The following is a 15,000-nucleotide window of genomic DNA, read 5'->3' as shown; positions in this document are numbered from 1 at the left end:
GAGAAAATAAGTTTATGTGCAAAACGTAATGAGCTAAATAAGTTTTTTGTGATCATTGGGAGCCGAGATCATTGGGAGCCGAGATCATAATCGCGATTTTAAATTTCGATTAATTGCACAGCCCTAGGCAGGACCATATTTCGAGTGGAAGGATAGGAGTGGAAGTCCTTCTCTTTACCTACAATATAGCCATCGCTTTAAGGCTTAGTTTAATCAGGGCAAACTTTGCTAAATCCTAAACAGTTCCGACTGTTTTCCTTTTAGATTTTATCATAAAATCTATGTCACAGCCGTTATCTGTTCAAAAAATACCACTAGATAAAAGACGAGAATAAAATTGACCATGCAGTATAAGAAATTAACAAAAAAAAGACAGGGCCCCCCCCCATTTCAAGTCTTAGGTGCAGCATCCGAGCCATTTGTGGCAGCACCTAGGCTGAATGAATGTGACCTGCAGCAAAACGGCGCTGAAAACCCCCCCAAAACAGCGGAAAAAAACGCCCCAAAAGGCCAAAAACGGCGTGGCCGGGTAGCTCAGTTGGTAGAGCGGGCGCACATATGCAGAGGTTTACTCCTCGACGCAGAGGGTCCAGGGTTCGAGTCCGACCTGTGACGTTTTCCTGCATGTCTTCCCCCACCCCCCCTTCTCTCTCTCTCTCTCCCCTTTCATAGCTAAGCTTTCCTATCCATTAAAGGGGGAAAATGCCCAAAAATAATCTTTTTTTAAAATCAAAAACTAAATAAAAGTCAAAAACGGCAGAAAGAAAAGCACCAAAAACAGTGGAAAAAAAAAAATCATCAAACTAAGTAAAATACTTGGATCAAATCTAATGATTGTAGTCAGATTTCTTTATTAGATTTAAGTTTCAGTGGCAGCTAAATAAGTGTCCAAAAACTTTGTGTTTGTTGGGAAAACATCGTCGCAAAAAGGCCCTAGAGAGGCGTCAAGAAAAGTGCTGAGTCATTGGAGCCGATTTTTAAACTCATTCAAAACCCCAATTCTCCAGATGAATCCAACGTTGGAAGCAAGATGTTGGTGTGTTTTTAGATCCTTTTTCAGTTTGCTTTACAGGCAGGGACGCGGCACAGATGACGCTATTAACAGCATTTCACATCTGGCCAGTGGTGGCTCTAGAGGTTGGAGAGCTCGCCAGCTTGTTCAATGACCGAAAGAGCAGCGCTTGTCGCTTGTCCCGTCCCTCATCACCACCACTGAGGTGCCCTTGAGCAAAGCCCTTAACCTCCAACCAGCAGCTCCAGTGGAGCTGCTCAGTGGCCAGTAGATCAGACTGTGGTGGTACTGGGCAGCTCCCAGTAGATCAGACTGTGGTGGTACTGGGCAGCTGCCAGGTATGAATGTGGAACTGTGTGAATGTGATCAGGGCGTCGTTGCAAATGACAAGTTGTTCTCGATCGACTTACCTGGATAAATGAAGGTTAAAGGTCCCATGACATGGTGCTCTTTGGATGCTATTCTATAGACCTTAGTGGTCCCCTAATACTGTATCTGAAGTCTCTTTTATATAGACCTTAGTGGTCCCCTAATACTGTATCTGAAGTCTCTTTATATAGACCTTAGTGGTCCCCTGATACTGTATCTGAAGTCTCTTTTATATAGGCCTTAGTGGTCCCCTAATACTGTATCTGAAGTCTCTTTTATATAGACCTTAGTGGTCCCCTAATACTGTATCTGGAGTCTCTTTTATATAGACCTTAGTGGTCCCCTAATACTGTATCTGAAGTCTCTTTTATATAGACCTTAGTGGTCCCCTAATACTGTATCTGGAGTCTCTTTTATATAGACCTTAGTGGTCCCCTAATACTGTATCTGAAGTCTCTTTTATATAGACCTTAGTGGTCCCCTAATACTGTATCTGAAGTCTCTTTTATATAGACCTTAGTGGTCCCCTAATACTGTATCTGAAGTCTCTTTATATAGACCTTAGTGGTCCCCTAATACTGTATCTGAAGTCTCTTTTATATAGACCTTAGTGGTCCCCTAATACTGTATCTGAAGTCTCTTTTATATAGACCTTAGTGGTCCCCTAATACTGTATCTGAAGTCTCTTTTATATAGACCTTAGTGGTCCCCTAATACTGTATCTGAAGTCTCTTTTATACAGACCTTAGTGGTCCCCTAATACTGTATCTGAAGTCTCTTTTATACAGACCTTAGTGGTCCCCTAATACTGTATCTGAAGTCTCTTTTATATAGACCTTAGTGGTCCCCTAATACTGTATCTGAAGTCTCTTTTATATAGACCTTAGTGGTCCCCTAATACTGTATCTGAAGTCTCTTTTATATAGACCTTAGTGGTCCCCTAATACTGTATCTGAAGTCTCTTTTATATAGACCTTAGTGGTCCCTTAATACTGTATCTGAAGTCTCTTTATATATACCTTAGTGGTCCCCTAATACTGTATCTGAAGTCTCTTTATATAGACCTTAGTGGTCCCCTGATACTGTATCTGAAGTCTCTTTTATATAGGCCTTAGTGGTCCCCTAATACTGTATCTGAAGTCTCTTTTATATAGACCTTAGTGGTCCCCTAATACTGTATCTGAAGTCTCTTTTATATAGACCTTAGTGGTCCCCTAATACTGTATCTGAAGTCTCTTTTATATAGACCTTAGTGGTCCCCTAATACTGTATCTGAAGTCTCTTTTATACAGACCTTAGTGGTCCCCTAATACTGTATCTGAAGTCTCCTTTATACAGACCTTAGTGGTCCCCTAATACTGTATCTGAAGTCTCTTTTATATAGACCTTAGTGGTCCCCTAATACTGTATCTGAAGTCTCTTTTATATAGACCTTAGTGGTCCCCTAATACTGTATCTGAAGTCTCTTTTATATAGACCTTAGTGGTCCCCTAATACTGTATCTGAAGTCTCTTTTATATAGACCTTAGTGGTCCCCTAATACTGTATCTGAAGTCTCTTTATATATACCTTAGTGGTCCCCTAATACTGTATCTGAAGTCTCTTTTTTATAGACCTTAGTGGTCCCTAATAATACTGTATCTGAAGTCTCTTTTATATAGACCTTAGTGGTCCCCTAATACTGTATCTGAAGTCTCTTTATATAGACCTTAGTGGTCCCCTAATACTGTATCTGAAGTCTCTTTTATATAGACCTTAGTGGTCCCCTAATACTGTATCTGAAGTCTCTTTAATATAGACCTTAGTGGTCCCCTAATACTGTATCTGAAGTCTCTTTTATACAGACCTTAGTGGTCCCCTAATACTGTATCTGAAGTCTCTTTTATACAGACCTTAGTGTCCCCTAATACTGTATCTGAAGTCTCTTTTATACAGACCTTAGTGGTCCCCTAATACTGTATCTGAAGTCTCTTTTATATAGACCTTAGTGGTCCCCTAATACTGTATCTGAAGTCTCTTTTATATAGACCTTAGTGGTCCCCTAATACTGTATCTGAAGTCTCTTTTATATAGACCTTAGTGGTCCCCTAATACTGTATCTGAAGTATCTTTTATATAGACCTTAGTGGTCCTCTAATACTGTATCTGAAGTCTCTTTTATATAGACCTTAGTGGTCCCCTAATACTGTATCTGAAGTCTCTTTTATACAGACCTTAGTGGTCCCCTAATACTGTATCTGAAGTCTCTTTTATACAGACCTTAGTGGTCCCCTAATACTGTATCTGAAGTCTCTTTTATACAGACCTTAGCGGTCCCCTAATACTGTATCTGAAGTCTCTTTTATATAGACCTTAGTGGTCCCCTAATACTGTATATGAAGTCTCTTTTATACAGACCTTAGTGGTCCCCTAATACTGTATCTGAAGTCTCTTTTATATAGACCTTAGTGGTCCCCTAATACTGTATCTGTATTTTCATGCCATGGGACCTTTAAATAAACACCTTGAGGACCCCAAGGCCTACACACACATTTTGTTTGTTGATTGTAGTTCAGGCAGGCGCCTCTTTCTTCAAGAAAATGTGATGTTTTATAATTACACAAAAAATGCAATCTCCCACATACATTTTGTGTCTCTTTGTGGTTTTTTTTGTGTTTTCTTTAGGGTTGTTTTGGGTCTCTGGTCCCTTTTAGTCGGTTTGTGTCCCTTTTTGTGGTAGTTTTCCGTCCCTTTTTCACATCGTTTTAAACCATTATTATTTACATGTGTCTAAAACATTGGAAAAAGGTAGAGCAGATAATAAATACAGACCAAACTTAAAGCTGAAGAAGTCATTAGATCTGAGAAAAGTCTTTTCAGTTACATCCATTCTGCTTTAGCAGTGTTTCCTTTTGGATTTTTCAATGTGGGCAGCTCTGTCCGAACAGCAAAAGAGAGCAAATTAGCGTGGGAGAAAGTTGCTGCTAGAGTAAATGTGTAACTTCCACTATACTGTATTAATATCATATTTAATCATAAGTATAATATTACTGGTGAAATGCTATTGAACCAATAGGCTAATCTATTTCATTTTAGTTGCAATTCTGAGGCTGCAGCACCATCGTTGACAGAATTATAATCCATAATCTTTCATTTCAAAGGGTTTACATCATTCACCTGCAATAATAGCCTACTGTGGAACTCCTTTTTTACTGGTTTGTGTCCAGGGAACGCTACAAAAACCTTTTTTAAAACACGTTTCAGAGCGAGTCACACTCTTTCTGACGGCGCTTTGCTATACAGGGGCTTTACTAGTATGCTCTGCATCACCGATGTTGTGAAGAAAACTGCCATTTGGTAAAATAATCTGCCGGGATGTAAGAGCATGTCAGTGATATGAGGACAGAGATGGAGACACAACAACGCTGTTGGATGCTGTCCCCTCCTCTCCTACTCTTTCTTCGATGCCTAACGAATCTCTCTCTTTCTCTCCCAGTGTGTCTTTCCGTGTGAGCAGCACTGGTTGAAGCCTGAAAATATTGTAAACGAATTAATAACCGAACTAATTCCACCTGTGGGACTGTTTTGAGCTCTGTTTCAGACCGATACCTCCGGTTCAGGCTGGTCCTCATCCTTTCTCAGTCGCGAAAAAATACTTTTCAATACTCATCTGGATTGAAGCAGCAAACATTCAGTGTAAGAGTAAAAAAAAAAAAATGACATAACATTATTTATAATACGTTTATTTGATTGACAGCTGCTACAACCCAACTGCATTTTACCGCAAACTTGCGACTAGTTAACTTTCTAAAGCGGGCGCCATGGCTTGTTTGCTAAGAGTCGGGTCTCCGACATTAACACACTGACAACGCTGTATTCAGAATATAAAATATTCTTTTTGGCACTTTTTAATGTGTGATTGTGTAAAGGTGTTCAGGAGATAGATACCAACCTTACCTTTCGTCAACTTGTGAATTTTGCTAGCTGTCTTCTCTCCTTGATGGAGACGTGTGTGTGTGTGTGTGTGTGTGTGTGTGTGTGTGTGTGTGTGTGTGTGTGTGTGTGTGTTCTCGTTTAACTACATTCGTGGGGTCCAAAACCAGGAGTCCAGTATACTTGTGGGGTCCCGACAGCTTTGTGGGGCCAAAATGCTGGACCCTACAACATTAAAGGGCTCTTTGAGGGCTAAGACTTGGTTGTAGGACTAGGGTTAGAATTAGGTGATGGTTAAGGTTAGGGTAAGGGTTAAGGTTAGGCATTTAGTTGTGATGGTTAAGTTTAGGCTAACTGTTAAGGTTAGGCATTTAGTGGTGATGGTTAAGTTTAGGCTAACTGTTAAGGTTAGGCATTTAGTGGTGATGGTTAAGTTTAGGGTAACTGTTAAGGTTAGGCATTTAGTTGTGATGGTTAAGTTTAGGGTAAGGGGCTAGGGAATGCATTATGTCAATGACCGGTCCCCACAAAGATAGTGAGACGCAGTGTGTGTGTGTGTGTGTGTGTGTGTGTGTGTGTGTGTGTGTGTGTGTGTGTGTGTGTGTGTGTGTGTGTGTGTGTGTGTGTGTGTGTGTGTGTGTGTGTGTGTGTGTGTGTGTGTGTGTGTGTGTGTGTGTGACGCAAAGAGAGAGACGGAGAAATGTAACAAACAGAGAAATGTATCTCCTTTAGATAAAACCGATGTTGACAAAGTTTCCTTTTGGGGACATAATTTAAAATTGGGAAAAATTTGAAGTTGGAAAAAAGGTAATACTTTTGCAATATATCATACATGTTTGAAATCGCAATAATATCGTATCGTGACGATATCGTATCGTGAGGCCTCTGCTGATTCCCACCCCTACTAAATAATACATTTTTAAAGCTGCAATTGCAGACCGACCCATGCCTATATCACTCAGCTGTTACCTCCCTTTTGTCATTTTGGGTTTTTATGAAGTTTGACAAAGTTTTTATATAAATACAGTTAGTTTTAAGGAAAGCTTTCTTAGATCTGACCCCGTCACAGGTTCACTAGGGTAAAAAACATGCTACAGGCTACCTGTGAGTTTAACAAGACCAGTTTTTTCCTGCTCTTAAGCACGGGCCGATAATTGCAGTGTGTATTTATTTATGTTGATCTGTACCTGGGGCTCAACGGTGGCTTTTTCTGCGGTTCAGCTGTGTGATTTTCTTGACAGCCTCCGGGTAAGAAAGACGTTGTGTGTCATCCACTTTGTGTCCAACGATGTTGAGGTAAAAACAGGTCAGGTTTTTGTCGTCGTTTTCATTGTGGTGCGTCTGGTTCGGCCCGCTCGTCCGCTCAGACGATTAAGGAGGTGGTTGTATCGTAGAAGTTCATTTCAATTTTATTTATAGTGTCAAATCACAACAGCAGTTATCTCAGGATACTTTACAGATAGAGTCTAGAGCAGTGTTTCTCAAATGGGGGTACGTGTCCCTCTAGGGGTACTCTGGAGGACAGCAGGGGGTACGTGAGATATTTGAAGGTCCCATGACATGGTGCTCTTTGGATGCTTTTATATAGACCTTAGTGGTCCCCTAATACTGTATCTGAAGTCTCTTTTATATAGACCTTAGTGGTCCCCTAATACTGTATCTGAAGTCTCTTTTATATAGGCCTTAGTGGTCCCCTAATACTGTATCTGAAGTCTCTTTTATATAGGCCTTAGTGGTCCCCTAATACTGTATCTGAAGTCTCTTTTATATAGACCTTAGTGGTCCCCTAATACTGTATCTGAAGTCTCTTTTATATAGACCTTAGTGGTCCTCTAATACTGTATCTGAAGTCTCTTTTATATAGGCCTTAGTGGTCCCCTAATACTGTATCTGAAGTCTCTTTTATATAGGCCTTAGTGGTCCCCTAATACTGTATCTGAAGTCTCTTTTATATAGGCCTTAGTGGTCCCCTAATACTGTATCTGAAGTCTCTTTTATATAGGCCTTAGTGGTCCCCTAATACTGTATCTGAAGTCTCTTTTTATATAGGCCTTAGTGGTCCCCTAATACTGTATCTGAAGTCTCTTTTATATAGACCTTAGTGGTCCCCTAATACTGTATCTGAAGTCTCTTTTATATAGACCTTAGTGGTCCCCTAATACTGTATCTGAAGTCTCTTTTATATAGACCTTAGTGGTCCCCTAATACTGTATCTGAAGTCTCTTTATATAGGCCTTAGTGGTCCCCTAATACTGTATCTGAAGTCTCTTTTATATAGGCCTTAGTGGTCCCCTAATACTGTATCTGAAGTCTCTTTAATATAGGCCTTAGTGGTCCCCTAATACTGTATCTGAAGTCTCTTTTATATAGACCTTAGTGGTCCCCTAATACTGTATCTGAAGTCTCTTTTATATAGGCCTTAGTGGTCCCCTAATACTGTATCTGAAGTCTCTTTTATATAGGCCTTAGTGGTCCCCTAATACTGTATCTGAAGTCTCTTTTATATAGACCTTAGTGGTCCCCTAATACTGTATCTGAAGTCTCTTTTATATAGGCCTTAGTGGTCCCCTAATACTGTATCTGAAGTCTCTTTTATATAGGCCTTAGTGGTCCCCTAATACTGTATCTGAAGTCTCTTTATATAGGCCTTAGTGGTCCCCTAATACTGTATCTGAAGTCTCTTTTATATAGGCCTTAGTGGTCCCCTAATACTGTATCTGAAGTGTCTTTTATATAGGCCTTAGTGGTCCCCTAATACTGTATCTGAAGTCTCTTTTATATAGACCTTAGTGGTCCCCTAATACTGTATCTGAAGTCTCTTTTATATAGACCTTAGTGGTCCCCTAATACTGTATCTGAAGTCTCTTTTATATAGACCTTAGTGGTCCCCCATACTGTATCTGAAGTCTCTTCTATATATACCTTAGTGGTCCCCTAATACTGTATCTGAAGTCTCTTTTATATAGACCTTAGTGGTCCCCTCATACTGTATCTAAAGTATATATATATATATTATATTATATTATATTATATTATATTATATAGCCCAGCCCTACAGTCAACCTTCAGCCTATGACTGCAGCTGTCCTCCCATCCTGAAGAGGGCAAACCTTCATCAGGTGGAGGAAGATCCTCTCTCTCTCTCTCTGTCTCTCTCTCTCTCTCTCTCTCTCTCTCTCTCTCTCTCTCTCTCTCTCTCTCTCTCTCTCTCTCTCTCTCTCTCTCTCTCTCTGTCTCTCTCTCTCTCTCTCTCTCTCTCTCTCTCTCTCTCTCTCTCTCTCTCTCTCTCTCTCTCTCTCTCTCTCTCTCTCTCTCTCTCTCTCTCTCTCTTCTTTTTTTTAAGCTCCTAATCAGAAACAATCCTCTCACCTTTCCTCCCACGGCCTCGCCACTCTTCTCCGTTTGCCCGAGGCCACTTTGGTCCATCAGAGGACGGATGAACCGCTGCTACTTTAAAGGATTAAGAGGTGCAGCGCACCGAGAGGCGAGTAGGTCCTGGATGTGTTTTTAGGGAACGCTAAACTGCTGGCTGGCTGGCTGGGTTAGTGTTGGACGGGAGACTAGTGTGTGTGCAGCCCCAGCCTGGTCCAAGGTGGTTAAACCTGCTGCTCAGTGAACCGTGCTCAGGCCTCTCCTCCAACATGGGCAATAAATACCACATTTGTTGTCCCCTATCGCAAGTTTTATTTTTCGGGACGTTTTGTCGCTCATTTTCTTTCTTTCTTTGACGTTTTCTTTCAGTGTTTTACATTTATCATTGGCGGGGTTCCTCAACATTTGTTGTTTTTTTTTTTTTACACTTTTTCAGCGTTTTTAATCACTTTTTTTATGTTTAAAAAAAGTCAAACTTCGCTGATGTCAGCTTGTTAAATGTGAATATTGTTCTAGTTTCTTCTCTCTGTGACAGTAAACTGAAGATCTTTGTGGACAAAACAAGGTGTGTGTGTGTGGGCGGGGGGTGTGTGTCTCTGTGTGTGTGTGGGTGTGTCTTTTTGTGTGTGTTGTGTGTGTGTGTGTGTGTCTTTTTGTGTGTGTGTGTCTCTGTGGCTTTTTGTGTGTGTCTGTTTGTGTCTGTGGCTTTTGTGTGTGTCTGTTTGTGTCTGTGGCTTTTTGTGTGTGTCTGTTTGTGTCTGTGGCTTTTTGTGTGTGTGTGTCTGTGTGTCTTTTTGTGTGTGTCTGTATGTGTGTGTCTCTGTGGCTTTTTGTGTGTGTGTGTGTGTCTGTATGTGTGTGTCTCTGTGGCTTTTTGTGTGTGTGTGTGTGTGTCTTTGTGTCTTGTGTGTTTGTGTCTTTTTGTGTGTGTGTGTGTCTCTGTGTCTTTGTGTGTGTGGATCTGTGTGTGTGTGTCTCTGTGTGTCTTGTGTGTTTGTGTCTTTTTGTGTGTGTCTGTATGTGTTTGTGTCTTTTTGTGTGTGTGTGTCTGTGTATTTCTGTGAGTGGTGTGTGTGTGTGGGTGTTGTGTGTGTGTCTCTGTGTATTTTTGTGAGTGGTGTGTGTGTGTGTCTGTGTATTTTTGTGAGTTGTGTGTGTGTGTGTGGGTGGGTGGTGTGTGTGCAAAGGCTCCTTTTTAGAGGACTCACCTCTCGCTCAGGTTATTACATTATTAACCAGCTGCTCGTCTGTCATGGCTGTCACTACTGAACTCTTTCTTTCCTTTTGCTGAATTTCCATTCAGTTTGTTTATTCATCACGTATTGGCTGCTGGGTGTACGATTACCTTCTCCCAAAGTCCAACCCCTATAATAAACCACCGAGCATTTGGTTGCAGGTTTTCTCTTCTTCGCACTCTGTCTGTGAGAGAAAATATTGAAAGTAGACGAGAAATACCTGGAGCTGTTAGCCACAGGTCAGGGATACGCTGCTTGTAATATCACACTGCTCCAGCAGGTAAACAGTTAGACGTTAAGGTTGTTAGGAGGGAAAATACAAGCTTTGCTCTTTAATTCTTCCCCACTGACCATTTTAGGCTACGTTTACCGTACATTCCTATGTTTTGGTTTAAAAAGGAATATCTTCTGCTACGTTTCCCCCTTTCATTCCCCCTACTCTGGGCCTTTTCGTTTTTGGAAAAAGATGGTGGTTAGGGTTAGGTTAGGGTTAAAACACAGGTGTTTTTCCTGGGTGAAAGCCTTTTTTGTTTTTTACCGGGCATTGAACTCTGCACCCTGGCTTGAAAGCGCTGTTTTAAGTTGACACCGCTAGGGCTGTGTGCTCGATTTTTAAATAAATTCTCAGGTCGACTAACACTCGTTCAATCGTATCGACTGATCGATCAGTTGATTTAATCGACAGATCTGTGAATCTGACTTTCTCCGCAAAGGGTCGCGCTAAAAGCACCACTTTAATTCTTGTGTTTACCAGAGATTAGAGCTGGGCGATTTGTTTCCCTAAAAAAAATGTGTGATTTTTTTATAAAAAACTCGATTTACGATTCGATCCCCCCCCCCTCTTCCATTTAAAACAAAATAACTGCGAACTGTAAATATATTTTAAAAATATATATTTATTGTATTTAATTAAAGTGCATCAACATAAACAAAATTGAAAAAGGCAAACCCTTTCTCTAAGTGAAAAGTCACTGTGCAGTGTGCAACAAAGATTGTTAAACATCCAAATTATTTATACTGTATTTGGATAAAAAAAAAATTTTTTTTTGAAAATATGAATCGATTTGACCTACCAACTCGATTTTTAAATCAAATCGATTCTTTTTTTTTTTACAGCCCTACCAGAGATTAGCTTGTACGTTTCTAGGAAATAAGTCATTCAGCATGAAAACAGCATCAGACATGACCAATCGACTAAAGAAATCTAAGTTGACTAAGACCAAAACGACCGATTAGTCGACTAATCCACTAAGAGGGAGCAGCGCTAGGCACCACATTGTGCGATTTCATTTTGATACTGTCCATTTGAATATTGAAGTTTTATATTGATGTATTTTGGCATATGCCTGGCCCAGTGGCTCTAGATCCGTGCTATTAGGAGGAGGGATGTAATTCTTGCATGTTTTGTTCAGCTGTGCATGATCAAAAAAACATCCCCGCTCTGTTTTTTTTAAATTTATTTTTAATTTTTCTATTTAACAAATCGCACACCTTGATAATAAAACGATCCAAAAACATCAACAAGGGGAACGTGATTCTACGTTTGCCATAGGTGAGTAGACAGCAACACGCGCGCCACTTCTTTAGGAGGAAAACCACGAAAGGAGACGATCTATTTCCAAAGAAAAGTTCCCGTACGCGCCATTCACCTCGCCATTGACGTGTTTTTCGGCGTGGTTTCGGTCGCGTGGACCTTTCCCAAGACCCACCCTGTTGTTCTTTCTAAGAAGAAGTTGAACTTTGATAGCGATGACGTACACTTAACTGCCAAGTGTTTTTCAAAAGCTCTTCATAGACGCATGAAAAATGAGCCGATAATGTGAGAAGGGGCTTTGTTCTGTTTGTTTTTGTTTTGGGAGGAGCGCCAGGAAGATAAAAAAATGACAATAAAACTGTCAGCATGTCCACATGATACAAGCCTATCACAAGCCCCCCCCAGTAGTGGCCAAGGAGGAAACAGAGGATTTAATAAAAACATGATGGACTCTTCAGAAGAGGTCATTATCTTCACTCGAGCTTCTGCACGGGAAAGTAGCCAGACGCCACAATCTTCTGAACGCAGGCCCCGTTTACACGAAGGCAAGACGCAGATATTTTCCTGCGGTTTGGCCTCTCGTTTACACGAAAACCCTGTTTTTATCGAGGAAAGATCAAAGCCAAAATAAAAGAATAAAAACCAACAAATGGAGGTGTATTTGGCTGGAAATTAGACGTTTTCTTTTCAGTCTTAACATTTAACAAAGTCAATGACTTAATGTTTGTAAAGTACACCAGTACAATACTTCTAAAAAAAGAGAGAGAGAGAGAGAGAGAGAAAAAAAAAAAAAAAAAAAGACAGACAGACATTATTTTTTTTTCTGAAAAAAAAACTATTTGTATAGGAGCCAACAAGTGTTGGGAAGGATACTTTCAAAACGTATTCAGTTACAGAATACATGGTCAAAAATGTAATTTGTAACTTATTTCGTTCTGTTACTCAATCTGAGTAAAGTCTTCTGAATACTTGGATTACTTGCACATTGAATTGCATTTTATAAGTGTAGGAAAGCGGCCATCACATACAGCTTACTAAACAGGCCTACTCTGGTGTGTTCTTCCCTTCCAACTGGCTGAATGTGTACCTGAACAAGCCGATAATCTAACCGCAGTCTAAGCTGCCACGAGCTATTTTTAGCTAACGTTAGCTAGCATGTCAAATGGGGCTAGTCAGTCTTTATGTGGCTCTGGGGCTAGTAAATCAGTATGGAGGAAATATTTATTCATAATTCAAATTGAAAGTCCAAAGAGAAATTGAAAGTCCAAAGAGAAAACAAAGCAAGATGAAATTAAAAATATTATTATTTTTTTAATTTGGCTTTGGCTTTTGAATTTAATATTTGGCTTTTGAATTTCAATTTATCATTGGCTTTTAATTTTCATTTAATATTTGGCTTTTTAATTTCAATTTAACATTGGCTTTTAATTTTCATTTAATATTTGGCTTTTGAATTTCAATTCAACATTGGCTTTTAATTTTCATTTAATATTTGGCTTTTGAATTTCAATTTCACATTGGCTTTTAATTTTCATTTAATATTTGGCTTTTGAATTTCCATTTAACATTGGCTTTTCATTTGGACTTGACACACGTCAATGTAAATGAGGAGGCGTGGCCCAAAGGCTGGTGGGAGGGTCTGAAACGAAAGGGGTGCAGAGGCACCTTTATGAAATATTAAATTCAAAAGCCAAAGCCAAATGACAAAAAAAATTATATTTTTAATTTCATCTCGCTTTGTTTTCTCTTTTGGACTTTCAATTTCTCTTTGGACTTTCAATTTGAATTATGAATAAATATTTCCTCCATAAATCAGCACATAGGAGAATGTAAAGTTGCACGTTCAACTAAGCAGGTAGCTACCTGATACAGCTATAACGTAGCAAGGTGACCAGTAAAACTACAGCAGACGACTACCCCTGGCTAATTAAAAAAATAACTTACTTTAAGAGGCTTCTTCAGCTTGGAGGTGGAGTAATTTGGACGCTGAAGAGGTTGCACTGCACCTTGTTATATTTCGTTCTCCCTGTTCTTTCTTTAATGTGAAATGCTGTTTGAATTTCCAAGATGGAAACACATTCCTGCCCTGGCTCTGTCGTGCCGGTTCCGACTCCATTGTGACTGATCACGCAAATGGCGCATTGTTTTCGTTTTCATATCGGGGGGGCTTCTGGGAAATGCATAGAGTTGCCTTAATTTATTTAGAGAGTGAATAAACTCGTGAAACGGAGAAGTATCGCCATGTAATCCATTGATTTCAACAATGTAACTGTATTCTAAATACTATTATAACTGTATTAATAACTGTAACTGAATACAGTTACTCATAATTAGTATTCTGAATACTTAACGCCTGTACGTGTATATCGTTACTCCCCAACACTGGGGGCCAGTAAAAATTGACTTTGTACGAGCAAAACTTTTCACAGGGTTTTACTTTACTTTAAGCGAATGATGTAATATCGATACTGCTTTAAACTCCCATATTTAAATATGGGAGTTTAAAGCAGTGTTGCGGACATTACATCATTTTCGTTTTAAGTACTTTCATTTGTCCTGCACCTGCCAGAAGGTGGGATGTGCACACAGTTACTTTTATACATTTTTTTTTACTTTACTTTACTTTACCTTAACGCTGAACCAGTCCTTCCAGAAAGATTTGTTTTTTTTTGTGATTGTTGCGGTAAAAAATCCTTGATTATACGGCACGTTTTCTTAAAAAATGCGATGGAATATGCTACCGTATTTTCCGGACTATAAGTCGCTCCGGAGTATAAGTCGCATCAGTCAAAAAATGCGTCATGAAGAGGGAAAAAAACATATATAAGTCGCACCGGACTATAAGTCGCATTTATTTATAATAAATAAATTCATCTGTCAACTACACAACAGCACCCAGAACAACAGGCTGAATACAGTAGGTGTCCGGTATGTTAACGTAACACATTAACAGTTATTCAACTATATAATAGCACACAGAACAACCAGCTACCAGGGCGTGGAGCATGGATGGATTAAAAGGCGTGGAGATGTAACTGCATCGTTGATGAGCCCCTCCCGACTCGTTCCTCCAGCTCTGGCCATCTCGCTCTCAGCCCGCGATTAGCCGATTAGCCGATTAGCTTTCTCTGATTTCTTCATTGCAGTAAGAGTCACCTTTTCTCCAGTCTCCCTCACAAGTTTCTCCCTGATTTCAAACTTTCTTTCTGCTGCTCGATTACCGTTTTCGGGCTGCATATTTTACTACCTGGAGTTTGTCTCTTTTCTTTCTCAGTTGTCTTTAGGAGCAGCGTTCTAGTCGTCCCAAGCCTAGAGCGCCCTCTCGCGGCTGTAGACGGTGATGTTTTCAGTATGAATTAACATTTTAAAAACATGTTAAATTATATATATTTTGATATATAAGTCGCACCTGACTGTAAGTCGCAGGACCAGCCAAAGTAGGAAAAAAAAAAAGTGCGACTTATAGTCCGGAAAATACGGTAAATGATATTTATGCAATTTTAATGCGATGAAATTGCGGGAACTTGAAAAAACTGCTGTTTGATGAAAAAGAGAAAAAAAAGTGA

General features: G+C 39.8%; 1 protein-coding gene across 2 annotated transcripts in view; it reads left to right on the top strand.

Moving 5' to 3' along the window:
• LOC120563186 (calcium-transporting ATPase type 2C member 1-like) overlaps positions 1 to 15,000 on the top strand; it is a 28,746-nt gene that overhangs the window by 8,073 nt on the left and 5,673 nt on the right. The window contains exon 1 of one of the 2 annotated variants that reach the window (XM_039807342.1): positions 8,636 to 8,777. The exons of the other annotated variant lie outside the window; for it this stretch is intronic. Coding sequence (XP_039663276.1) covers positions 8,730 to 8,777 — 48 coding nt within the window. The 5' untranslated portion in view covers positions 8,636 to 8,729. Of the gene's footprint in view, positions 1 to 8,635; positions 8,778 to 15,000 lie in introns of those variants that run through there. 2 annotated transcript variants of the gene reach the window in all.

Source organism: Perca fluviatilis, chromosome 7 (genome assembly GCF_010015445.1).
Source record: "Perca fluviatilis chromosome 7, GENO_Pfluv_1.0, whole genome shotgun sequence".
Classification (NCBI taxonomy): domain Eukaryota; kingdom Metazoa; phylum Chordata; class Actinopteri; order Perciformes; family Percidae; genus Perca; species Perca fluviatilis.
This window is presented reverse-complemented; position numbering and strand designations above follow the sequence as displayed.